Below are 27777 nucleotides of genomic sequence, written 5' to 3'. Positions count from 1 at the left end.
TGTTCTGTTATACTTGCACTTAATCAAAAGGATATTGTTAGTACAACACTGCCACTAATATGCTAGTGTGCTGACAATTTCTCCATTTATATGGTAAATGTTTTAATTGGAAAATTTGTTACAACCGTGTCTTCCCCTTGTTTAATCAAAATAATGATCAAAAATATACTTGTGTATACATACCTGCACTCATTGCTCTGTGCTAAAACGTCCCCACAAAGGATATGACAGTGTTGACTTTTTTTAAACTACAGCATGCAAAGCGACGATATTTTGAGAACACATAGTGACACATTTATGCTAGTAGTTACTACTGTGGTTTATGAACAGAGGCTGAATAGTTTATTAGTCAGTTGTATTACTTGTGAGAAATGAGTATGGATCTCATCCGTTACACATCAGAGAAGACAGGAGGAAAAGGTAAGTTTCCACTTTATATTTACATTTACATTTATTCATTTAGCAGACACTTTTATCCAAAGTGACTTACAAATGAGGAAATACAAGCAAAGTGTGACTCGTGTCACACATTTCACTTTAACATTCACATTAAATTAAAAGGGATTAAGTTTACTCAAGTCAAGTTTGAAAACTCTCAACTGACTGGAGGAATTTTCAAGATAGTCACCTGCGATCAGAAGCCAATATATTACACATAAAAGCACATGGCACCCTAAAAGGAGCAGCTAAAGGGGCAAAGGGTTCATTACTAAGTGGTATCTCAGTAAAAGGCAAGCTGTATGTTTGTCTGACCCATTTTTAAAATACTCTTATTATTTATTGGAAAGCCAAGACTCGAAAGTTTTATTTTCACATTTGTGTGATAAAATACCATAAAAACATAAACCAGAAAGATGACAAAGTAAATCTCTTCTTGCCAATCCTCACTAGTAAAACATCTCGACACAAATAATTACAATCTTACAGTAATGCCACAACAGCAAATAAAAGTCTAAAGTCAATAGGAAAAGAGTAACAGAATAAATGTTTCAAAAGAGTCAGATTGAAGGAGTTGTTACCCATTCAGTCCAATGATACCTTTTTTTAATGAAAGGTACAGTCCAGGATGTGTTTTGCATGAGTGAATCTGCAGCAGGCTCAGAAAATGCAAAATAAGCAGAAAGCAGACACAGGTGATAAACAGTGCTGATATGTGAAGAAAAATATCTGTTTACACATTAATACACCATATGGTCAAAAGTATGTGGACACCTGACCATCACACCCATATGGCCTTCCCCAAACTGTAGCCACATTGTTGGAAGCGCACAACTGTCGAAAATGTCCTTGTATGCAGTAGCATTACAATTTCCCTTCACTGGAACTAACCGGCCCTCTCATCCAACACCAGTGCCTAACCTCTTGCATTCTTGTGGCTGAATGGGCAAATCCTCACAGCCCCAGTCCAAAATCTAGTGAAAAGTATTCCCAGAAGAGTGGAGTTATAGCAGTGAAGGGGAGACCAAATCTATATTAATGCCTACGTTTTTAGAATGGGATGTTCAAAACTCGGGTGTCCACATACTTTTGGCCATACCGTGTACATTCTAAAAAAGAGCTTATACTGTTTTTGTGCCATAATCATTGCTTTTATGGTTGTAATAATAACAATTTAGTCATTCTATTTATATTATAATGTTGTTGAATTCTTAAATTTGACTGGTCAGGAGGTGTTCATTAGTTTTCTAATGCCTCGTGATAACAGGACTTAACTGCCACAACATTAAACATAACTATAAACTGAATTTTAAAAAGCACGCTGCGCTATTGTTTACTTAATTTTAAAAAATATTGTTGGCAAATGACTGTGTTATAAGAGTATAAAACACTTTGGGATGTGCTGTTATAAGAAAATAATCTGCTTAGGGGTGGTAACCAAATCACACCACACCATGGAGAATGAAGATTTCCTATGAAAATAACACAGCCTAGTATGTTTTAGTCCTTAGATATCATGCTGGCCTTATTTAATTTGATATTGCCTTGATACCACTTCACAAGCAAGAGTTGTGTAGGCTAATAATTAGCCTATTATTTATTATATGTTTTCAGAATTTGTGTCCATGTGACTTTCTACTGTGTTTAGAGGTTTAAAGCTATAAGTAATTGGATTTAGCAGCCATCAGGAGTAATTTACTATAATTTACAGGGCAAACTCAAAACAAAACAAGATATCTAGAGCAATCATCTCGTATTCCAAAACAGATTATAGCATTTAAGGCACTGACACTCTGATGTCAACTGTCATTATCCACAATCTGAGAAGATGCAGAGGTCAAATAAGAAAACTTCTGCAAGATATAACATAATTCATTTACAAAAAAAAAACACATTTGTAATTCATTATATTTACTGTTGGATATAGCTGTTATGTAGCTAGGAGAAGATCGCTCTTCTGAGCCGCCTTTTGTGCACGTCCTGGGCACGTTTCTGCCTCTCTGTCAGGTTGCTGCTCAGGGACTGTCTGATGACAGGAAAAATAACCTTCTCTCTCACAATCACCTGGGTCTGATGTCTACAGCAGGAAAATAAGCATATCATAATAGGGTCTAGAATGCTATACATACATACATACATACATACATACGTACACGTGTGTGTGTGTGTATGTGTATGTGTATATATATATATATATATATATATATATATATATATATATATATATATATATATATATATCCCTTCCTAAAGTAAGTATTGGAACGGCAAGGCCAATTTTACTGTTTTTGCCATACATGGAAGACATCAAGTTTTGAGATCACAAGATGAAAATGAAAATTGACAAAAAGATGACAAAATGAAAATTCAGCTTTCATTTACTGAGAGTTACAGCTAGATGTGTTAAACAACTTAAAACATGGCACCTTGCTATTTTTTAAACCCACCCATTTTTTAAGTGATCTAAAATATTACAACATGGGTCATTCCATCTCAAGTGGTCCTATAATTGCAAAGTTGGTTGCTTGTATTTTACAGTAATTCTGTTTATAACAGAAATACAATAGCTTATGCTTGTCAGTGAGGTCATCCTGGTTTGGACCACTTGAGATGGAATGACCTGCATGTGACTGTCAGGTGTTTCTTGTTGCCCATGTGTGCCCTGATAATTGGTTAAACAGTTATCAGCTCTGAATGTCTAATATTAGTTTGAGCCCTAGCTTTCACCTGTGAAGACTGCATTTGGTAAAAAGGATAAACCAACATGAAGACCACAGAGCTGTCTCTGGGAGGAAAGTAAGCCATTTTGAAGCTCAGAAAAAAGGTAAAATCAATCCAAGCCATTGCACAAACATTGAGCATAGCCAATACAACAATTTAGAATGCCCTGAAGAAACCACAGTGGTACTAACAACCAGACATGGAACAGGTTGGCCAAGGAAAACCACAACAGTTAATGACAGAAACTTTGTGAGAGCAGTGAAGTAAAACACAAAAACAAGTCAGTGACAACAACAACCTCCACAGGGCCGGGGTGAAGTTACCACAATCCACTGTTCAAAGAAGACTTACTTAATAGCAGAACTACAGAGGCCTTACTACAAGATGCAAACCACTCAATCAGCAGTAAGAATCAGAAGGCCAGATTGGAATTTGCAAAGAAATACGGAGATGAGCCACAAAAGTTCTGGAACCAAGATTAACCTCTACCAAAGTGATGGAAAGGCCAAAGTGTGGAGAAAGAAAGGATCTGCTCATGATCCAATACATACAATCACATCAGTCAAGCATGATGGAGATAATGTCATGGCTTGGGCTTGCATGGCTGCTTGTGGAATGGGCTCACTACTCTTTATTGATGGTAATCTTGATGATGGTAGCAGCAGAATAAATTCAGGAGTCTACACAAACATTCTGTCTGCCAATGTACAAAGAAATGCATCCAATCTAATTGGGAGGAACTTCATCATTCAGCAAGACACTGACCCAAAACACACTGCCAACACAACAAAGGACTTCATCAGTTTAAAAAAAAGTGGAAGGTTTTAGACTTGCCAAGTCACTCACCAGACCTTAAGCCAATTGGGCATGGATTTCACCTCTCGAAGAACAGACTGAATGGAGAAAACCCCCAAAACAAACAATAACTGAAAGATGCCGCAATACAAGCCTGTAAAAGCAACACAAAAGAAAAATGCGAGAGTTTGGTGATGTCAGTGGGTCATCGGCTTGATGCAGTTATTGCAAGCAAGGGATATGCAACCAAATATTCAGTGTTATTTACTTTAAGACTGTCTGTTCCAACACTTCTGGAAAAAGTTACAAAAAAATTGGGTGGTCTGCCACCAAAGGTGTTTAATACATCAAGATATAAATATCAGGAAATGAAAGCTGAAATTCTGATCTTTCATCTCATATTCATCTTTTAAGCTCCAACCCAAATGTCTTCAGTGAATAGCAAAAACATTAGAATTGGTCTTGTCATTCCAATACTTTATATATAAATCTACAATACCTTGCGTCACCCCCTTGAACTATTCCACATTTTTAAAGTGTTACAACCTGGAACTGGAACTGAATCTACACAAAATAACCCAAGTGCTGGGGGAATTCATTTGCAAAATTGTTTACCAAAAAAACCCATTAAAAATGTGTGATTATACGGTCCCTTCTGAAAGTATTTGAACATTCTGTAGAGCACCAGTAAATCCATTATTAAAATATTGAAAGAATCACAACCAAAACTCTGCCTAGAGGAGGCCATCCACCAAAGTCCAAGAGGCCAGGAGTAACTCTGAAGGAGCTGGAGAGATCCACAGCTCGGATTAGAGAACCTGTTCACAGGACAACCATAACCACGGACACTCCACAAATCTGGACTTTCTGGATAAGTGGTGTGAATAAAGCCAATATTGAAAAAAGCAAGGGGGTGAATACTTATGCAAGGCATTGTATAAATCTATATTCTTTATAAGTAAGAGATGCAGATGAGTCAACCTACTGTATTTTTGGCAAGGTCTTAAGAGATAGTTTTGGAATGTGTGTCCACTCTCCACTTATGGAAGCAAGAAATAAATAACAACATTAGTAGAAGATATGTCTTTGAGTAGTACCTTGACATAGTGACATATTGACAAGAGTACCTTGTGTTGTCAGCAAGATATGTCTTTGTTAGATTGCAGACCTCAGGTGAGAGTTTCTTTCTGTTTAACAGGTCTCTAAGAACAGCCTTCACACGCAACAGCTGAGATAAAAGACAAATACAGCCTTTATATCTATTGTTGTGTTACTTATCATTGGTCAGCTTCTGAAGTGTTTTTAATCCTTGTTCTTTATTCACTTTGCGATTATGTTGTGCACTAGATGATAAACATTAATATCTCATTGGCCAACATTATTTTTTCTCAATCATTTACATTTGTTGACTAATGTGAATGCTGTGATTCAACAATTTATTTTTCCCAAAGGCATTATAAATTTGAGATCATCTTAACTTTAAAGCTAGTTGAGACTGGTCAGTGTGTCTATAATCAAGTTATACAGTATGTTCTACTGCAATATTTGTTATTATAGACACTTCAAAACAGTCATGTTTGGTAGCAGGCTGCCTAGGTATAAGCAGCATAACAACAGCTTTATTTTAAGCTTACTTATTTTGTATAATCAAGAATTATATCTACCATTCTCAACTAATGTGATCTCATTCTTTTGTTCACTACACTGTATAACAGTTCTATGAAAAAAAACTGCCAGTTCAACTAATTATTATGTTAACATATGTACAGTGCTGTGAAAAGTATTTGCCCCATCCTGATTTCTTCTGTTTTTGTGTATATCTCATACTAAATTGTTTCAGAAATTAAAACAAAATCTAAGATAAACCAATGGCAACCTGAGTAAACACAAAATACAGTTTTTTAAATGATAATGTCATTCATTGAAGCAAAAAAGTTATCCAATACCAACTGGCCCTGTGTGAAAATGTATTTGCCCCCATAGTTACTAATTCCCCAAATCTATGAAACTGCATTCATAATGGGGTTCATCTGGACTAGACACAACCAGACCTGATTACTGAAAACCCTGTGTAATCAAATCAGCACTTAAATAGTACTTTTTCAACAGCATGAAGTTGGTTAAAAGGTCTTACTCTTTAACACACTATGCCAAAATTGAAAGAAATTCCAGAAATGATGGGGAAGAAGGTGATTGCAATACATCAGTCTGGGAATGGTTACAAAGCTATTTCAAAGGCTCTGGGACTCCAAAAGACCACAGCAAGAGCCATTATCTACAAACGGAAAAATTTAGCATAATAGCAAACCTTCCCAGAAGTGGCCGCCTTCCAAAATTCCTCCAAGAGCACAGCAACGACTCATCCAGCAAATCACAAAAGACTCAAGGACAACATCAAAGGAACTACAGACCTCTCTTGCATCAGTAAAGGTCACTGATCATGACTCCACTATCAGAAAGACAATGGACAAAAATGGCATCCATGGACGTGGCGAGGTGAAAACCACTGCTAACCCAGAAGAACATTAAGGCTCGTCTGAATTTTGCCAAAACACACCTTGATGATCCTCAAACCTGTTGGGAGAATGTTCTGTGGACTGATGAGTCGAAAGTGGAACTGTTTGGAAGACTGGGATCCCGTTACATCTGGCTTAAACCATCCATCCATCCATCCATTCCAAACACAGAATTCCACAAAACGAACATCATGCCTACAGTAAAGAATTGTAGTGGAAATGTGATGGTGTGGGGATGCTGTGCTGCTTCAGGACCTGGGCAACTTGCAATAATTGCAAGAAACATTAATTCTGCTCTCTACCAGAAAATCCTTATGCAGCAAGACAATGATCCAAAGCACAGGAGTAAATCCTAATCCTAGACGTAAGTGAAAGACTGATCTCCTGTTATCGGAAGTATTTGGTTGCAGTTATTGCTGCTAAAGGTGGCACAACCAGATTTTAAGTTTAAGGAGGCAGTTAGTTTTTCACATGGGTGATAGCTGTTGGATAATATTTTGCTTCATTAAAAAGTAAATTAATTAATTAAAACTGTATTGTGTGTTTACTCAGGTTGCCTTGTTGTATTTCATGTGAAGATATAAAACTATTTAGAATGAGATATACACAAAAACAGAAGAAATCTGATTGATACAGTTTAGTGTTGCATATGTTTGAATAAATAGTACATCCTAAATTAAGATAAAAGTTTAGCCAATAATAGTGACATGAGAATTTAAAAATGAGAATAGGTCTATATAGTTGACAGATTCCTCACCTCCTGACACTGCAAGGTGTTGGCGTTATAGAGCTGCCCAATCATGGCCTCACACTCCTGCAGGGTTGGAGTGCGTGGTGGATGGGATGAACCATCTCGGATCCTCAGAGGAAGCAGAGACATAATGCTGGCCACATTATGTTCTACACCATGACATACTGTCTCTGGCTTCTCTTCAGAGCTTAAGCAGATCAAAGCAGTAAAGATTAATGTACTGGTTCTGGTCATTTTGTGAATGTTTCCTATGTAAAATAGGTGGAGTGGGTGCAGGATATTACCAGACGACTCCAGTCTGACACTGCTTTTCATGTAAGCCCGATGGACTAGGCTCTAACAAGAGTTGGATACATCACAGAGAGAATCATATTACAGATCTTTCCAATTTAACAGAAATGTTGTGCACACATTTTATATTCTACCTCTTGGAGGAAGATGCTCTGCTCCCATAATCAGTCGATACTGCAACTCTGGAAAAGAGCCATACATCTGTGAGAAAGGTAAGGCTTAATTTGTGCAGCTGCTTATTTACAATCTCCACATACTGAATAACATTGAACTACACTAAAAATGATTCTTCACACCTTTGTTAGCACGCTTCAGGTGTTCAATCTCCTCGTGTAGCTTCTCCAGTGTGCTTTTATGCGTCTGCTGAAGGAACTGGATGTCTTTCTCCAGTGAGGCTACCCTCGCCCCAGCTGGGTCCATCCCTACACTGGTCTGAGCGGTCTTGCGGCCCTGTCTGTCTGATGGTGCTGCTTTATACTCACATTCACAGGAAACTAGAAGAGTGTCACGAGCCCGGTCGAGGGTTCCAACCCGGCTCCAGCTGGGCAAATTTCGCAGAGGGGGTAAATTGCTGGTGGACATAACGTTATGCGCTAATTAACATACTTGAACTCTTATTAATAATTTAAGATAGACTATCGGCTCTTCCAGTCATCTGCTTCCGATACACACGAAGCAGTACTGAGACAAGACCTATCTCTTGGCTACTATTTCGCTGGAGTGCATTTTATTTTAAAAAAATAATTAAATAATAATTAATTAATTAATTAAACTGAACAACATAGTTAATCTAAGCCCTGTATATCATAGAGAGAGCCAGCTACCTCGATTGTTGTTTTAACATGGCTGTCTAGCTAACACTGCCTGGACGAGCTTATCCTCGAAGCCTTGAAGCCATCGTCGAAAAATCTGGAAACATTAACCAGCTTTACTTTATTAAAAAGGCTTAACGCATGTGACAGAAAATTCAGTAGTCAATTCCGTGGTCTTCAGCAGGAATCAACCGTTGTCATGACAACGGCAAAATCGGCAAGAACACCGGAAGTGACGTGTGAATAACTTTTTAAAGGTGACGATTATTATTATTATTAGTGTTGTTGGTGTGCAACATGCCGTTTTAATAAAACAATTTTTAATTTACTATTTTTTAATTGACACACCCCCTGGCTGTGCTTCACCAACCTCTGGATCCCAAGACCCCACTATGAGAACCATTAATTAATTTAAAGCACAAGTCATCAGATTTCCACAGCAGTTATGAACAAAGTCACGATACCACAAAAAAAACTGTCAGAGAACCTTTATTTTCAATGACAAAGCTACAGAAATGAATACAGAAGGAGAAACATAGCAGAACTGTCACAATCCACCCCAATATAAAAGCAAAAACAATGTGTGTAAAATTCAATAGTACATGTTTACGGTCAGATCTCTAATGATCATTGAGTAAACACTCATACATTACATAGTCAGGGCATGCTGTGAAATATCAAACAATTACAGAACTATAAACAATTTGAGTGAACTGCAATCGTATGAACACACAAGACTTGTAATTTTCTTAGAAGAATTTTGGAGTAGCACTGTGAGCTGTGACATCCTCAATTATATAAACTAGCAAAGCATACTGCAAAAAAAAACACAAAGACAGATGTGGGATTATAACTATAAACAAATGGTCAACACACTAACGCAAGTTGGCAAAATGGAACACTTCAAAATCACAGCCAATGAGCCTGATACATATAGCAATGTCATAGAGAATTAAGTAGATGTACACCATGTATAATGAATAATTAACAATATAAAAGAGAAAATAAATAGTCTATTTGCTGTGGGGAATATGTGCATTTTCTTAAAAGCCACACATCACCAAATAACTAACAAGCTAGGGGGAAATAATTTAAGTTTTTAAAAATTCCACAAGACTTTGGAGAAATTGCTGACGTTTCTGCCACACACGGTTTTTCAAAGGTTGAATTTAAAACAAAGTCAAACTCTGGCATTAAGGTCAATTGTTTTGAACAGCAAAAAATCACTATTATACAATATTATCAAACATGAAGTACATAAATATAAAACATACAGGGCATCATCGAAGTGCAGAGTTCACTTAAGTTTAAGTGTTTCAAAAAAAGAAACCAACCACCCCCTCCAAAAATATGTTAACAGTGAAAAAATGTTATCAGTGTAGGTGCATGGAAAAGTGAAAATACACTCTGGATCAAAATGTGTGTACACACATGACCAGCTGAAAAATGTTACATCCAAACTGAAAGAAAGCACTAAATATAAGATAACTACAATGTGGATTTTTACATGTAGAATGTGACAAGAGACTGACGTGTTGTATTTAACAGAAGAAGGAAAAAAAAAAAAAAAAAGTAGAGGAAACCTAAAATTCTCTCAAAAACCCTACTCAATGAGCCCAAGAAGCAGCTGGATTACTGTATGCCTAATCTCAGTCTACACTTAGATTCACATTAGTACATAATAAAGAATGCCACTTTTGACCCAACCAAGAAGTAGTTTTGTTTAGGTCTCAGGTCTTTACACTTTACAGGCATCTACATGCAAACTATGGTAACGAAAGATGAACATTTCTCAGTGATTATCAGCCATTCCAGGAGCACTGTCATACTGAAATCCCACAACTGACAGTTTTAAACGTGGATGGAGTTGAGACAAGGGCAAATTGGCTAAAGGGTACTGTAAAGTATTAGGCCTACATGTAGATGATTTATTACATGGCAAATGGACTTTGCAGGTTGCTCGGTCCATGAATTTTTGGGAGGCTGCAAAAGGTACCTTAAGCATGGGGGTGGCAGGGCTGGACAACACAAAAGACTTTTAAAAAATGCTTTTTCATCAGGGTGTGTAAGCAGGCGGTGGTTGGAACTGATTGGCAATGTCATAGTCAACTGGATAAGTCTCACTGCTCTCTTCCATCTCAGAGAGTAGTTCTAGGGCCTGCTCCTCTTCCTCAGTGGGGTAATGGCGGAGCAAGTTAGCAGCCGTGGCTAAAATGGAAGCTCCTCCAGCTCCAGCCACTAAGTAAAAGCTGATGGCAAATGTGACATAGATGAGCGAGCCGTGATACTTCTTGTGTTGCTGCTGCAGGGTGAGGATGAGCTCTGAAGCCCAATAGCAGAAGCCAATCACAGTGGCACACTGGAGCACTAGACAGTGGAGAAGATTGCAGAGGTATTCCGTTCAGGATTTCTTTTATATTTGAATACATTCCCTGTTTTTTACTGATCATTTTTCATTATAAAATAAAAGAGCAGAAAGCATCCTGACATGCTGAATACCTGTAAAAATGTGAGCGAAGGCATATCGGCGTGTAATTTTGAGAGCAGGGTGTTTAGGCCCAAAGACATCCAGGAGAAAAGCTGTCAGGCTACACAAGATGCCCAAGAAACAGAAGGCAGCAATGACTCGCAACAGTAGGATAGTCTGGGAATTAATACAGTAGTCTGTTGGGAAAACAGAACAAGCATCGATTGTTTATACATTTAAAACCATTTATAAGAATGTTTCTTGGAGACCAAATCTATTTATTTTTTGCTTTTAACACAAAAGAGCCAGGAATTTACTATGTTAAGATAGAGCATGGTTAAGACTGAGTTGAGAGTGAGCAAAAATGTCTGGAGGGTTATGACAGTGCATTAAGAATACTGTTTATGTAATTCAACCACCAATAATCATGTTGCCATGTGCAAAAACCTGCTGGATGGCTATTCAAGTTGAGGTGCCTGTGGCATATTCTTATAGACACTTCACTATTCACGTGAAAGGCTTCATTAGGTATTTAAAATTGTACCACAAGCTCAATAGACTTCACTAATAAGTACTAGAGTGTTTAGTGACTGTTAACAATAGGGTTATGAATAATTGCCTTCAATGAGTTTCTCGTCTATGTATCCCAGCACGTCAGCCACCCCAAGCTCCTGTCTGGGGCAGGTTCCTCCATGCACACGCAGCCACGCCGGTTCAGCCAGGGCCGTGCACAAGGCTGTGATGGAGAGCGCACCAGGGAACGCAGACGCTAGACTGCGTTCAGGCTGCTTGGGAACGGCAGGCCCGCCTCGTCTCCTGCGGGTTACAGGAAGAGCGCTTCCCGCGGGGGCATACATCATCCACTAGCCGAATCTCACAACTGAACACCGCAATATGGTAGGGCTTAACTGCGAGAGGACTGTCCTAAAATACTGAAAACAGACCAATATGGACATTTGCATAGGAGTCATTTTTCAGCAGCACTCAGTGACTTTAATGCCTGCATTTTGCTAAACTATAACAGTGTAAATTTTACACATGAAAATTACAAGTCAGACACCCTGTTATGCTTAAATAGAAGAGGAACATGCAAATGTGTACCCTGTCAATAATAAGCACCTTTTTCCTAATGACCCATCACTTATTATTATTATTTCCTGTTAGAACTACTAAGATTTAAAATGTTTTTAACTGAAGCGCATCACAGTTAAACTCTTTCATACAAAAATCACTTATGTGGTAAATATAATAAAGCATCAATATAATAAAATTAATCCTAAAGAACTTAAAAAAAAGGTACATTTGCAGTTCCAAAAATAAATTTCTTTCCAATTTTTGCCTTTTTTTTTTTTTAACAGTAGCCAATTTCAGATCCACCATCTTTCTGCTGGTCTTACCTGCATATTATAATTCTGATCATTCTGACACTAATTCAATAAATCGCCTAGGTCACTCAAAAAAATTACTAAAGAAACAGCAACTTATTTTTAAACATTAAGAACGGTAACTTTTTCTTTTGTCAAATACAAAACTTTGGGGAATACATATCTTACTATCCAGCCACGATGTAAAAAATGAATCGTATGCGTTTTATTATGCATATTAGAGAACAAAGATAATCGTAAAATGGTAGTTATCCGTTAACTGTGAAAACAACAAAGACCGGTTTATAATCGGTACCGTCTCTCGGTGGTAGAAGCACTTACCTGTATGGATCAAAGATCGTGTTTACTCAGAGTCAGAGACAGCCATAGCGGAAGATTATGAAGTTTTCCAGTAATCGCACAGGCCCAGGTTAGCTCAACACGAAAGCTAAACAACCACACAGCTATCACATAAAGCAACACATGACGGGTTCCTAAAATTATAATGTCCTCTTTCAAAATACAAAACCTTACCGAATTTGTAACTAAGACAGCGTCATTTTCGCGTTTCACACCTAATCACAACAAAAAAAATCACAAAGGCTGTAAATGAAACAGCACACAATCCACTTCCGCGTTTTCTCCCTTTTCTTTACATTTCCGGTTCCTGTTTTTACAGCGTTAAGGGAAAGCAAAAGGGTGCAGTCCGTCATGAATTGAGCATGCCTATGCCCTACTCCCTCTGAAGGGTCCCTCTGTAGGGGTCGACGTTAACGCCCCTATTAATTAAAGCGCACTTAAACGTCATTTCACAAAGCTGAAGTTTGTTTAATTGATATAACAACAGTAATGTTTCGTAGGGTAACAAGGTTGCAAACCAGTAACAGAGTCACTACCGTTTAAATGGCGTAATATGTCCAAATGAACAACAGTAAATAGCCTACTACTCCTGCAGCCTGCTAAGCTATAATTAAATGAAAAGCTACTGGAAGTATCTTCGAAAAGAAACAGAAAAGTGGAGAAGAGACGTGGAGACAGACAGGAAAAAGTTAACGAAACACTTGAGAAATGTATTTATTTGTTTGTTTTAAAAAAAAATGACCAGCACAAAAAGAAGGGAGTAAAGTGAGGAAGCTCCTTTGAAAAACATAAGCACTCCACGAAAAATTCAGGATACCTCCTAGTGCAGGAGTGCTAAACTCAAATAACAAATAAACAGAAAGTCAGCATTTTTCAGTTCATTTGAAGGACATAATGTAATGTAATTCGTTTTAATTATATTATTTATTTTAGAATTTTGAAATTAGAAAAAGGCCTAACAAAGTATTCTGTATACAACATTAGATTAAATTGATGCCATATATATATATATATATATATATATATATATATATATATATATATATATATATATATATATATATATATATGTGTGTGTGTGTGTAACGGGTATGGAAAACATTCCTTAAATTTAATGTGTATAATTACACAAAAAGGATGTGTACCTGATGTGGCTGTCTGTTTGTCTGAGTATTTTTCCTTTTGATTGTCGTGATGTCATTGATTTGTGTAATTTCCTGTTTTGGCTCCTCTACCCTTTTCGTGGTATAGTTGAATGGGAGAGGGAGGAGAGAATAAATGAGCAGTTGACCCAGTTGCCGTCCCCCTTTTTCTTTGGATAAAATAAAACACAACGCAGACTACAACCAGTTATATATATATATATATATATATATATATATATATATAGTGTGTGTGTGTGTGTGTGTGTGTGCGTGAATATATATATTGCTTTTCAAATATTCAAGAGATATACATGTAAGAAAAGTTTGAAAATGCCTGCTAATTATTTATTAGCACATTTTGTCAGTAGCTGAGTTTATGGCTGAATTTATATATATATGAATTTTATTTTATTTTATTTTTTGCTCTATTTTGCCCCCTAGTGGAATAACAGAGACTATGCCTTTCTGTGTGAATCTTTCCAGCCAAATCCGGACCACAATTCAATTTCACAATTTCCGTATTAATATGATGATTGTTTGACACCTCTGGTGTATCTCAGTGTATATGGATGCACCTATCAGAGAGGTTTCTCACATCGAATGGAGAAAATGGGTGCCATGAATTCAATGAAATTTTATTTGTATAGCGCGTTTAACAATGGACACAAAGCAGCTTCACATGAGTATATAAATTCAGGATATAAATATTACAATTGAATTGATAAATTTATCCCCAATGAGCAGTTTTATTTATCTTAAATAAAACATTAATTAACAAGTTTGTTTTTATCTAGCACACGGGACTGGAGAAGTCTGTGTAGGCGGCGCTATAGGTTATACAGTAGTATTGACCCAGGAAGCATCGAAGAAGCAACGAGCAGGAAGCCGGAAGTATCTGATAAACAACTGTTATAAGTGGCAAACAGTGAAGTTTTATTATTGTTATTGTTAGAATTATTAACATTAACAAGTTACTGAAATCGTCTCCTACTTCGTGTGCGGTTTTTTTTCCCCCCACCCGTGTTAGCACAGTGATCAAATGAAGGCTATGTTGCAGCTTGTGCACAGACTGAGCGCTCACCCGGACTCACGGTGCTGGTATGTGTCGTGGAGCCCCACAGGAGCACTGCTGGCTTCCTGCGGAGGAGACCGATCTATACGGATATGGGGCAAAGAAGGTAGACCTGATTCACACACTCACACTGCCCATTCTTGCTCATACTCACTCGTGTCTGAAGTGTAAAACAAATGTTCTGTAATGAATGTTGTGTACCCGCACAGGAGACATTTGGCAGTGTAAGAGTGTGTTATCAGATGGACACCAGAGAACTGTCAGGAAGGTCTCCTGGTCGCCCTGTGGGAATTATCTTGCATCTGCCAGCTTTGATGCCACCACATGTATCTGGAAAAAAAAGGATGACGAATTTCAGGTTAAAAAATAATATAAATAAGAAAAAAAATGCATATGCTTCTATATGTACTGTACGCAGCATGTTCTTGTATGGTGTGATATATAAACACAGAGATACTGTATTAAAACACCTTTGTTGCTGGTTAAAATGTGAACTGATGCCCCATATTTTCCATGCACTGAGTGCTAATAATACGCTACCCCTCATCAGTGCTTAGTTTACGAATGAACTGGATCATTTTGTTTGGCACACTGTTTTTCAATACAGCACCAACACTACAGTTGCTCCATCTCTAAGCTTCAATTACTATAAATGTATAAATGTCGTATTTAACATAAAACTTTTCAGCTTGGCACTCAGATTTCAGACAAGTCTCGGATTTGTTTTTCTTCAGTGCCTTACGGTGTTAGAGGGACACGAAAATGAGGTGAAGTGTGTCGCGTGGGCCCCATCTGGTAACTTACTAGCCACCTGCAGCAGAGACAAGAGCGTTTGGATATGGGAAGGTGCGTACTGTGAATCTGTGATGTATTTTTAAAAAATTCCGAACAAACTGCAGCCAAAAATGACCCTTTTGGTTTTCAGTCAAAAGAGTAACAATGCCAAACATTTTGATTACATGTTTATCACAAGGGTTTTTATACAAGAGTTTCCATACAGCACCTGACAGCATGACATCCCTATCATGAGGCAGATCACATACACAGTAGTTTTACTTTTTAATTGATTTACTTATTCTCCGTTTGGTTTTTGGAATAATACCCTACTGAAGTGGCAAACTTGTCAATATTAGAGTGTTTTTTAAATTACCATTTAATTACTTTTCAATTTCAAAACCACAAAAAAATCAATGATAACAATTTATAGCAAATTAATAATAATGAATGAATGTAATAATAATGAAGGGGGGGCATGGTTTTTGGTACAGAATTACCTTGAATTTTTTTCCATTCCCATTTTAGGGCATCAGCGCAGTCAGGATAATATTATTCTTAGTTTGCGTTAGACTTAGTAGAGTCTTAGTTTGCGTGCTCCATCAAATTCTTGGGCAGCAGGAACAGCTGCATCCATCTCACCAGTGCATATACTGACACAAGGGTAAAATGTGTAGCTTCATATCACCTGCCTTTTTTTTCTCTTCAGTGGACGAGGAGGATGAGTATGAGTGTGTGAGTGTCGTAAATTCTCACACACAGGATGTGAAACATGTAGTTTGGCATCCCACACAAGAGGTATGATTTTCCTTGTTTAAAAGTTTGCTAATGCAGTTCTGCTATTATCTGCAGTGTACGCTCTATTTTAGAGCATGTCTATGTAATAGTTTTTATTTATTTATTTATTTTATTTTTACAGCTACTCGCTTCAGCCAGTTATGACAACAAAGTGTGTATTTATAAAGAAGAGGATGATGACTGGGAATGCCGGGCAACCTTAGAGGGACATACATCAACAGTGTGGAGTCTTTCCTTTGACCCTGAGGGACAGCGACTGGCTTCCTGTAGTGATGACCGCACTGTAAAAATATGGAAGGATTGTGGGGCAGGTGAAAGAGAACTTCAAGACATGGAAATGTATTGCATATATTAATTACAAGAGCTTCTGAAGTGTTTTCTAAGTTAGATTTAAAGGTACTTTTTTTTGTACATGTGACCTCCCTACAGGTGATGAATCCGTCGATGGTTCATGGAAGTGTATTTGCACCTTGTCTGGCTTTCACAGCCGTACAGTATATGATGTCGCATGGTAAGAATTACTGACTATTACTCGAATTTGGTTTAACCATTGTGACTGCCCAAGAGCTGTTACTTTGTTGTTCCAAACTTGTAATTGGTTTTAGGCAATTAGTTAAAATGTTATTATAAATATTAGAAGTCTTGTCTCTTATTGGAACATCAGCCATTTTAAGAACACCACAAACACCAGAATGCATAGAATTTATTCTTACAAGAAGTCTTTACATCTTGGCTTAATATTTTCACAGTATTCTTATTTGAAATATCTAGTGGGTGATAAAGAAAACATTCAGTTATTATGGTAAACATATACAAGGGAGTTTCACCAAACATTACTGCACTGTCCTTTGTGTCATGAGTTGTCATGACATTATTTGTACCAAGAAAAAACCCCCACATATTTTAAAGTTAAGAGGTAAAGATCATACATGTGGATCAGATGATGATATAGATGAAGACAAAGAGTAGATCAAATATTTCTGAAGTGTCTTTATTTCATAAATCAAAGACCGTGCAAATTAAATCGGGTGACAAGCTCACATCTGCCTGTGTGCACTTGGAGAGAATTTCTGGGCTCTGAGTTTTAACACTAAGCAGAGGTGTATTAGCTAGTCCAGCAGGCAAGTGGCAGCTCCAGTGTGCTTCCCAGTCCTATGTTTTGTTGAGGAGACCTTGTTGACTAGGCTACAAAAGGGTAGTAGTTAATGTAATGTTTGAAAGTATTTTCAGCATGTTAAGTGCAATAACACAGATGAAGAGAAACAAGGGAGTATATGATATGATCATGTCTGCACTCTCAGCAAAAATAAAGTGGTGGCTGTAAGATTTGATGTTCTGTCCTCCAAACAAACAAATATATTATGACTCTGACTAAAGTCTTTTTTTTTGTTTGTTTAAACATGAGATGACCACGTGCTTACAGGAGAGTTACAGTGCCCTCCACTAATATTGACACCCTTGGTAAATATGAGCAAAGAAGGCTGTGAAAATTTGTCTTTATTGTTTAACGTTTTGATCTTTTGCTAAAGAAATTCACAAAAATACTCTGCTCTTATGGTTGCAAACAAAACAGGTTTATAAAAAAAAAATTGTTAAATATAGGTGTGCAACAATTATTGGCACCCTGTTAATTCAATACTTTGCGCTACCTCCCTTTGCCAAGATAACGGCTCTGAGTCTTCTCCTATAATGCCTGATACATAGCAAGGGATCTGCGTCCATTCCTCCATACAGAATCTCTCCAGATCCTTAAAATTTTGAGGTCCCTGCTGGTGGACTCTCCTCTTAAGTTCACTCCACAGGGTTTCTATGGGTTTCAAGTCAGGGGACTGGGGTGGCCATGGCAGGACCTTGATTTAGTGGTCAGTAAACCATTTTTGTGTTGATTTTGATGTATGTTTTGGATCATTGTCCTGCTGGAAGATCCGACCACGACCCATTTTAAGCTTTCTGGCAGAGGCAGTCAGGTTTTCATTTAATATCTGTTGATATTTGATAGAGTCCATGATGCCATGTAGCCTAACAAAATGTCCAGGTCCATAGGGGTGCCAATAATTGTTCCACATATTTAATAAAGGTTTTTTTTTTATAAACCTGTGTTGTGTTTTGCAATTCTTTGATATCCATGAGAGCAGAGTATTTTTGTGACTTTTTTGATCAAAAGGTTAAACAATAAAGACAATTTTTCACAGCCTTCTTTGCTCCTATTTACCAAGGGTGCCAATATTAGTGGAGGGCACTGTATATGACACATTTCAGCTGGGCTTTATTTTGCTTGTTTTTGTCAGTGAGTCCACATACATGAATGTTCCTGATTATGAAAAGATGATCCTATCATGTGTGTGTTAATTAATCCACCTAGACAAAAATGTTCTACCATCAACTAGATCATGCCTCAGCTGATGTTTGTAGTGCAGCAGGAATCGGAGCAAAGATTGCGCTGTAGTTACAGCATCAATGTGCATCCCAATACTGTGAAGTGCATTATGTTTAAACATGCATACAAAAAGGACTCTGCTTTTTTCTTTTTCTGGGAGTCGGACCCACTTGTTCACTGGGCAGCTACCAAAAAAAAATGAATATCCCGACAAGAAATCTGTTTGTGTTTCCACCAGGCTGATTTGTCCACCCCTGCTGAAAATTTCAGACCCCCACAAATCACCCCTTTTAACTATATTATTTGTATGCTTAGATTGTATTCTGCCTCACATGTTGTACAAAAGTCTATCCACTGAATAAATTTAACACAGTACTTTGCTTTCTTTCTTTTTTTTCCTTTCCTTTTTAAGGTGTCGTCTGACTGGTGCACTGGCTACAGCTTGTGGAGATGATGGAGTTCGTGTTTTTAAGGAGGAAGCAGCCTCTGATCCTGAGCAGCCTGTGTTTTATGTATCTGCTCATATGCCCAAAGCCCATAGCCAAGATGTTAACTGTGTGGCCTGGAATCCAAAGGAAGCAGGTTTGCTGGCCACATGCAGTGACAATGGAGAAATTGCTATTTGGAACTACCATTCAGATGCTTAACATGAAGAGGGAATGTTCTCTGTGAGGTCTGCACTGGCTTCACAAAGCATTCAGATTTAACAGCAACATGTATGTATATGTATTTGCTTTTCTGAATTGTTAGAATTTGTCTGTTTTAGTGTCTGCTTTTTGGGCTTATTTTACAGTGATGCAGATGCAGCAACAGCACTGTCACATTTTTCTTCCCAGCTCATTTCATGTGTAATGTTTTTACAATTGTGTATTGCATTCTTGCTGTGCTGGTCAGTGAGAACAACAACTGGAAGTTCAACATTTTTCATATTGCACAAGAAAATATTGTAAAGCTTTGTTCCTGAAGACTAAAGATTATCCCTAAATACTGTGGTCCTCAAATAGCCATCATTTTCATTAAGAATTTCAAGGATGTAAATCCTTTGTGAAATCTCAATATATACACAAAATATACACAAATGTTAAGGTATTATATTTGTATGTTCTTATATATCATCATAAAAAGCCTCAGGCATTTATGTGCAAACCTTTTGACCAATAATGTAGCAGGTATAAACATGTTTTATTCAAGGTTCTGTCCAAAATTTATACTTACATTATGTACGATTATCAGCAGAAATTTTGTGCTTGAAACATTGTTACAACTGTATAACTATATTAACATTTCTGTAGGAAAAATAAATGAAATGATGCAGGGGAATGAGTATGGTTTGATTGGTGAGAGGGTATGGCCAATTCTCAGAGCATCTATATGTTGTAAAACACCTCTCCTGAAAAACTAAACAGACTAATTAATCACTTCATCATGATTTCCTCTTATACAATATTATGACAAAATAATACATAACCACTCACCATAATATAAACAACTTGTACAAATTTGAATGTGTCCAACACCATAACTCCAAATATCCCTTAACATACCAGTTAAAGTCCAATATATTGAATATGTATTATAGTATTTATGACCCCAATTTCAAAAAAGTTGAGATGCTGTGTAAAATGTAAAAAAAAAATAAAAACAGAATGCGATGATTTGCAAATCTCATAAACCCATGTTATTCACAATAGAACATAGAAAACATATCAAATGTTTAAACTGAGGAATGTACCATTTTAAGAAAAAAATGAGGTAATTTTGAGTTGATGGCCGCAACATGTCTCAAAAAATTTGGGATGGGGCAACAAAAGGCTGGAAAAGTAATGTTACTAAAAAGAAACAGCTGGAGGTTAATTGGCAACAGGTCAATAACATGATTGGGTATAAAAAGAGTATCTTAGAGAGGCAGAGTCTTTCAGAAGTAAAGATGAGCAGAGGTTCAACAATCTGCGAAAAACTGCATCTACAATTTGTTGAAGAATTTCAGAATAATGTTCCTCAATGTAAAATTGCGAAGACTATGAATATCTCATCATCTACAGTACATAATATCATCAAAAGATTCGGAGAATCTGGAGAAATCTCTGTGCGGAAGGGACAAGGGTGAAAATCAATATTGCATGCCTGTGATCTTCAGGCCCTCAGGCAGCACTGCATTAAAAACAGGCATGATTCTGTTGTGGCCATGAAATTCAAAATTACCTTATTTTTTTTTCCTTAAAAAGGTACATATCCTCAGTTTGAACATTTGATATGTTTTCTGTGATCCATTTGCGAATAACATTGGTTTATGACATTTGGAAATCATTGCATTCTGTGTTTATTTACATTTATTTACATTTTATACAGCATCCCAACTTTTTTGGAATTGGGGTTGTAAATGTGATAAACAATAACCATTTTAATGAAGCAGTATTAAATCAGTTATTTTCAAGGTACTATAATGGCCTCATGGTATACATAGTCATAACAAATAGGCAGGAGGGAAGGCACATCCATAGAGAAATGTATTGAGCATCTGGCGTCAAGATTCAGATATAACAAAAAAATATTTTAAGATGAATGTCTTTATTTAAGGCCTATGAATATAATTAATAAATTGTATACAAAAAAAGAGAGATCAACCAGCAGCAGTGGCTCAAAAGTAGCCTCATTGGGTCTTCTTTATTCAACTGATGTAATTAATTTATATATGCAAAGTTAACAAAATAATATATGGTTATTGGATTTACACCTGTAACTGATGTAATAATGCTTCATATCCTGTGGCAAAAACATGGATTCTCAGTACATTTGACCGTTCTATTCTTAAAAACAGAATACATTAGGAGTAGTTTGTAGATGCTTTTATTTGTTTCTGGTCAACTTGTGGTTTAATCATGGTTTCCTGCCCTTCTTGCGCAAGGACTGGCCTTCTCCTGAGAATGCAATGAAGTTACTGGAAGAGTCATCCTGCACACAAAGAACAAAATCAGTGACAGTAAAACTATTTGACAGAAGCATATTTGACCTTATATTTTACAGATTTCTTGAACTAGTAATCTTTTCACGTTTATAAAGGTCTATGGTGTGAATAGATGATTGTGATAAGTGTAATCAATTGTGTCATTTACAGTACCTCCTCTGTTTTCCGAGGCTGTGGTCTGGAGTTTCTGATGAAAGTGAGCTTCCCAACCTTGAAGTCATAGTTCGGAATACCCCTGTTAAATAGTTAGAAAGGTTTTATGAAAAGTCCTAAGACACTAGTTAGAATGGACATACAGTCATGTGAAAAAAGAAGTACACTCCATGGAAATTGTTGGGTTTTTTTTATTTTTATTGATACTCTTTGAAACCATGCCTATTAATAAATGTGATATACTATTAAATGACACAAAATTGACATTTTGTAGTAATTTTCACAATTTAAATGAACAAAAAACAGATCAGTCACATGGAAAAAGTAAGTACACCCCTTCATTTATCACACCTTCAAATCCATAAAATTAGAATCAGGTGATCAAGATTGGGTGCCAGTGATCAGAAGCTGCTTAGGGAGTGCAGGTGGAACCTGTCTTATTTATATCCCTATTATATCTAGTGTCTGGTGTTCCCTTTGTTATTGAGGTGTGTGATGTCATCATGCCAAGATCTAAAGAGTTCTGTAAGGCCTTAAAAAAAGGTTGTGGATGCCTATGAGTCTGGCAAGGGCTTTAAAAAGATCTCCAAATTATTTAAAATACATCATTCCATTGTAAGAAAAATCATCTACAAATGGTGCAGATTTCAAACAACTGCCAATTTGTCCAGGACTGTCCATCCCAGCAAATTCAGCCCAAGAGCAGACCATTTGTTTAAAAAAAGTCTCCAAAAACCCCAAAATTTCATCACAGGATCTGCTAGTAAGTGTCGCAACTGCTAGTGTTAAAGTGCATGCTTCTACAAGAAAGAGACTGCACAAATTTGACCTGCATAGGAGGCGTGCCAGGAAGAAGCCTTTGCAAGACTACAGTTTGCCAATGAGCATATAGGTAAAGACCAGGCCTTTTGGAATAATGTGCTCTGGACAGACCAATCAAAGATAGAGTTGTTTGGCCACAGTAACAGCAGACAGGTTTGGTGCAGACCAAAGCCAACTTTTCAGGAGAAGCAGCTCATACCAACTGTGAAGGACGGTGGTGGAAATGTTATGGTTTGGGGTTGCTTCGCTGCCTCAGGGACTGGACAGCTTGCATTCACTGATTCAACTATGAATTCTGCATCATATCAAAGAGTGCTTGAAGATAATGTGAGGCCATCTGTCCAAAAGTTGAACCGAAAGTGGACCTTTCAACAGGATAATGATCCTAAGCACACTAGCAAATCCACCAAGGAATGGCTCAAAAAGAAGAAATGGAGGGTTATGGAATGGCCTAGTCAAAGCCCGGATTTGAATCCCATTGAAATGTTGTGGGGGGATTTGAAACGGGCAGTACATGCAAGAAAACCCTCAAACATCTTGCAATATTCCAAGAATATTGCAAGGAAGAGTGGTCAAAAATTCCAGCAAGCTGACGTCAGAAACTGGTGGAGAATTGTGCAAAACGCCTACAAGAAGTTATTTCTGCTAAAGGCGGCAATACTAGCTTGTGAAGCCAAGCGCATACTTACTTCTTTCACAGAAGAATATCACATCTTTTGTTATTTCTGTTGAATAAATTATTGAAAAAGCTAATTTTCCTTGTGGTTTTGTTCAAGTATATCAACTTCATTAATAGGCACTGTTTCAAAGATGATCAAATGTTTTCTTGTCCAAATATGTCAAAAAAGCCAACAATTTCTGTGGGGTGTACTTGGTGTAATTATTTTTTCACTTAACTGTATGAGAGAAAGTGGTGTGATCTTACCGTTTCATGTCACCTGGAACAATGGGAAAAGGACTTGGCTCAATGCCTTTCTTCTTTCCATCAAGGCGATTTCCAGAGCCTGTGAAAGCCTGGGCAGAATGAGACATAGCAGAGAAAGTGTCATGATCTCTAAAATCACAACTTAATAAGAATTTACTAAATACATGTATATTGTCTTTTAAGAATATAGTGACAGTGCTATGTTTTGCTCACTCTGAATCCAATATCCATGTCATAATTACTGGGGTCTGTCTCCTCATCCTAACAGGCAAACAGGTTTGATTTAGTTTGGAAAAATAGTCACTGTTAAAATGATGAATAATAAAATTATGAAAACATACCGCTGGTTCCTCATGATGCTGTGTGGGTCTCTCTGGTTCTTTATAACCAAGTGGAGCATCAAAGTCAACCTAAAAAAAAAATTATAATATTACATATATACACACACACACACACACATACATACATACATACATACATACATACATACATACATACATACATATATATATATATATATATATATATATATATATATATATATATATATATATATATATATATATATATATGATAGATATAAAATGAGAAAGAAGAGAACATGTAGATTAAATGATCATAGCTTCTATGTACTGGTATTGTCTTCTATGCCTATAAACTAAACAGCAGTGCAGCAGCCGTACATTCATATCACATTCAATAATGGACACTGCTTTGTCCGGTTTGGTCTCCATGACACGCAGCTCATAGATCTGAAACAGACAAAATTCACCTTTTCATAGTTTGCATCTTTTGCTGAATGAAACCAAAACGTGTGCATTGAGAGTGTTATGCATTCACTCACCTTTTCATTATAGTTGATGGCAATGACATCACCAGTAGTCAAGCAGGCAAAATTTCTCAAAGCATTTTCTAGTCTAGATAAGAAAAAGCATAGCATCTCATTATATTTGACTAGATCAGTGAGGCTTTCTCTACCACTGGCCTGACAATAAGTGCTAACAACCCTAATGCATGCAGCGTACACAGCTTTGGGGTTTGTGATGTCCAAGAAGTCTGGACTCTGAGGCTGAAATTTAGAGTATGTTGCCACCATGAGATTGACACTTTCAACCTGGACCAAACCTCCTTCTTCCAATAAGAGGTTCTGCATCATCTGTGGGAAGACCATACAAAGATTACTGGAATATACATTTGTCTTTAAAAAAATAAAAATAAAAAAATAAATAAAACCATCAGTAATCATAATAAATATTCTATTATTTCAGGTCAAAAATAACAGCTGATTATTTGAATTTCAGCCTCTTACCCAGTGAGGCAGGTAACAGATCCCTTCATCAGCAACAAACTCCAAAACACCACAGTGGGTCATTCTGTCCGAGTTCTTATTGGTCAGTTTGAACAGCATAGGGTATGTGATATTAAGTCTGCCTGTTTTAATACAGACACAAAACAGCTTCCATCAATTATGTATCATGGTTAAAAAGTGATATGTACCATGATTAGAATGTCCATAGAAGCATCCCAGAGGGCAGATTTTACAAAGAATATTCTACTATGTGGTTACAGACTGCATAGTATGTTATCAAGATCTGTAAGCACAAAGAATGGCTGAGGAGTGTGTCTGTCCTCTCTACATTACATTTACAGCATTTGGCAGACGCTTTTATCCAGAGCGACTTACATTTATCTCATATATACAACTGCAACTGAGCAGTTGAGGGTTAAGGGCCTTGCCCAAAGGCCCAACAGTGGTAGTTTGGCATTGCTGGGGCTTGAACTCATGACCTTCTGATCAGTAACCCAGAGCCTTTAACCATCAAGCTAACACTGTCCCCACTCTATAGGCTGAACCTGCCTCCTGGACCCAAATCTCATTAACAGTGAGAGGACTGCCATGAATACTGGGGTTTTATGTCTGATTGACTGCTGGATGAGTTGCTGCAAAAGGCACCACAGTTGAGTTTCTCCCCAATGAGGTAGAACGGTATGCACTGGGCCTGGATATCAGTAACATTCTGGAAAAATATTTAATTTATGTACTCACTTAGCTGGTCCAGTGCTGATGGGGGCATGATAACTGGGAAAAGAGAAAGAAGGGAGTTAGTATATACAGTACTGTGCAAAAGCTTTAGGCACATGCAAGGAAATGTTGTAGAGCAAAGATGCCTTCAAAATAATTAAATTAAATGTTTCTACATTTAAAATTTTTTTTTAACAAAGTCAATATTTGGTGTGACAAAAAAAAACTTAGTCTCCAGTACAATTAGTGCAGTTTTATAAAGAAATGAGCTTTAAGTTTATTGAGCATCTTGCAGAACCAGCCAGTCAACCAGTCTTCTTCTGAAGACTTTGACTGCCACACTTGCTTCTTGTATTTGCAGCAAAACCCAGCAGCCTTCATTGTGTTTTTTATCTGAAAAGTGTCTCTTACTATTTAATATGCTGCTTTTTTTTAATGACATACAAAATTTTTCTGTAACATTTAATTTTGTGCTAGAAAACTAATGTTTGGAAATCTAAAATGTTTTTGTACTGACTCGATGATATAGAAGTCATAAAATAAAACATCTATAACAAAGTTTGTACTAAAAATAATAGGGTGCCTAAAACTTTTGCACAGTACTGTGAATATATAAATACATATGGATAAATAGACCTTTTGAGCCTCAAGTAGAAACTTCCCGACAGTTCTACACTACTAGTTCACTTCAATAGTCAGCACAATAAGCCTAATTACACATATTTACACACACACACAGTGCACAGGAAAAGACAAAGTGTAGAAAAACAACACCATGTCGTGATTCGCTAGTATGAAATTAGTTATTGACGTAAAAACTACAATCATAGTGAGTTTTCAGATACTTTTTCCGCCTTTCTCGACGTCTGATCGGTCGTTGGGCCCGGCCAGCATTGACACTGAGTAACAGCGGTACTGAGTGGAGAAGCGGTTGTGAAAGGCCCGCGGGATCGGGTGATCAAACATGTTGAAAGAAAACTGGAAATAGAACATCTAGCATTAGTACATGATGCACGTTGTTCTCGGGCCTTTCTGATAACAGTAGTTCTGCTTATGTTACACTGTAAATACTATACAGTACTATAATATAATACAAACATTCACTCCGCACTATGATCGAATAACACTAAACAACCATAACACAACGGTGACAGGGCAGCTTTCACCAGCCTGCTGTTTTGCTCGCTTGCGTTAGCTCTCTTAGCTTAGTTAAGTTAGCTTAGCTTCGTTTCAGTGTAGAAATGACTTCGTTGAACAGAATCCTAATCTCAAACGCATTACACTGGTCATTCAACTGCAATTACCCACCATGGTGTCTTGTTATTCGCATACAGTTTCAAATACAATAAAAAATTATTTCACGAAAGCTAGCTAGGATAATACAAGAGCTTTCCCTTCATAGAGAAGTACACAGTCAAGGAGGATGTGACGCATCCCCACCCCACCCCACGGTCCAATCAAATTACTCTTACTCCATGCGGCTAGCGAATCTTTTTCTTTTTTCTTTCTTCTTTTTGTTTTTAATGGCGGTTGGCAAACCACTAAAGGTGCATTACCGCCACCTAGTGGACTGGAGTGTAGGCAGTAGATAGGCAGGGGAAAAAAATAGTAAAAAATAATAATAATAATAATAATAATAATAATAATCATAATAATAGTAATCATAACAATACTAAAATTAAATTAAAAAAACACTAATAATAATAATACCAAAACTATACTGCATAAATAAAAGAAAATAAAGAGATAAATAGCTATATACTAGTTATTCTATAGATTACTAAATTCTCTCACTTATACCAGTACTTTTTAAATGGTTCATTAGGGAGCGGTGCATTTCCCCAGATGTTTTCCCCAGCAAGTTCTCTAGTGTCATGTTTTGTTTTCCAATCTGCATCTCTAGCTCAGCTCTTTCCTCCTCATACCTTTTGCAGTCTAACAGAATGTGTTTCACTGTCTCTTGTGTACTGCAGTGTGTGCAGAGTCCAGTGGGGTGTTTTCCTATTCTGTTTAATGCTAGATTTAAGCCAGCATGACCTATTCTAAGATGCGTAATTATCATCTCTTCCTTTGGGTTTCTGCCATGCCTCACACTCATGCCTACTTGTTTTTGTATGGTATATAGGTGTCGTCTGGTGTCAGCTGTGTCCCAGTATTCCTGCCATATTTTATGTGTGTGTCCCTTTATAATGGTTTTGATCTCTGCTC

General features: G+C 37.1%; 4 protein-coding genes across 6 annotated transcripts; 1 reads left to right on the top strand and 3 right to left on the bottom strand.

The window, feature by feature from the left end:
* Positions 1 to 421: 421 nt before the first annotated feature.
* LOC128607756 (coiled-coil domain-containing protein 74A) lies at positions 422 to 8681 on the bottom strand. Of its 3 annotated transcripts, none has more exons than XM_053624900.1 (8): positions 8337 to 8681; positions 7809 to 8083; positions 7647 to 7694; positions 7506 to 7557; positions 7228 to 7408; positions 5082 to 5182; positions 4940 to 4993; positions 422 to 2515 (listed from the first exon to the last, which is right to left on the bottom strand). In XM_053624900.1, exons 1-8 carry the CDS (start codon positions 8354 to 8356, stop codon positions 2377 to 2379), a joined length of 870 nt encoding a protein of 289 aa, XP_053480875.1. In that variant the 5' UTR covers positions 8357 to 8681; the 3' UTR covers positions 422 to 2376. The 3 variants fall into 3 exon arrangements, with proteins under 3 accessions (XP_053480875.1, XP_053480876.1, XP_053480877.1); XM_053624901.1 differs by having other exon boundaries at positions 7809 to 8053; XM_053624902.1 differs by lacking the exons at positions 4940 to 4993; positions 5082 to 5182.
* A 116-nt stretch (positions 8682 to 8797) lies between these two features.
* tmem127 (transmembrane protein 127) lies at positions 8798 to 12821 on the bottom strand. Its single transcript, XM_053624903.1, has 4 exons — positions 12498 to 12821; positions 11411 to 11723; positions 10824 to 10988; positions 8798 to 10691 (listed from the first exon to the last, which is right to left on the bottom strand). Exons 2-4 carry the CDS (start codon positions 11649 to 11651, stop codon positions 10381 to 10383), a joined length of 717 nt encoding a protein of 238 aa, XP_053480878.1. The 5' UTR covers positions 11652 to 11723; positions 12498 to 12821; the 3' UTR covers positions 8798 to 10380.
* A 1692-nt stretch (positions 12822 to 14513) lies between these two features.
* Positions 14514 to 19333, top strand: ciao1 (cytosolic iron-sulfur assembly component 1). Its single transcript, XM_053624898.1, has 7 exons — positions 14514 to 14838; positions 14942 to 15090; positions 15467 to 15578; positions 16216 to 16304; positions 16426 to 16615; positions 16734 to 16815; positions 19094 to 19333. The coding sequence occupies exons 1-7, from the start codon at positions 14700 to 14702 to the stop codon at positions 19326 to 19328; spliced, it is 996 nt and encodes a 331-aa protein (XP_053480873.1). The 5' UTR covers positions 14514 to 14699; the 3' UTR covers positions 19329 to 19333.
* A 511-nt stretch (positions 19334 to 19844) lies between these two features.
* Positions 19845 to 27595, bottom strand: ufd1l (ubiquitin recognition factor in ER associated degradation 1). Its single transcript, XM_053624899.1, has 12 exons — positions 26878 to 27595; positions 26415 to 26547; positions 25594 to 25626; positions 24856 to 24977; positions 24572 to 24702; positions 24391 to 24463; positions 24230 to 24298; positions 23888 to 23956; positions 23760 to 23807; positions 23547 to 23635; positions 21800 to 21881; positions 19845 to 21633 (listed from the first exon to the last, which is right to left on the bottom strand). Exons 1-12 carry the CDS (start codon positions 26878 to 26880, stop codon positions 21559 to 21561), a joined length of 927 nt encoding a protein of 308 aa, XP_053480874.1. The 5' UTR covers positions 26881 to 27595; the 3' UTR covers positions 19845 to 21558.
* Between the last annotated feature and the right edge of the window lie 182 nt (positions 27596 to 27777).

The sequence above is a fragment of the Ictalurus furcatus genome, chromosome 5 (genome assembly GCF_023375685.1).
Source record: "Ictalurus furcatus strain D&B chromosome 5, Billie_1.0, whole genome shotgun sequence".
NCBI classification, from domain to species: domain Eukaryota; kingdom Metazoa; phylum Chordata; class Actinopteri; order Siluriformes; family Ictaluridae; genus Ictalurus; species Ictalurus furcatus.
This window is presented reverse-complemented; position numbering and strand designations above follow the sequence as displayed.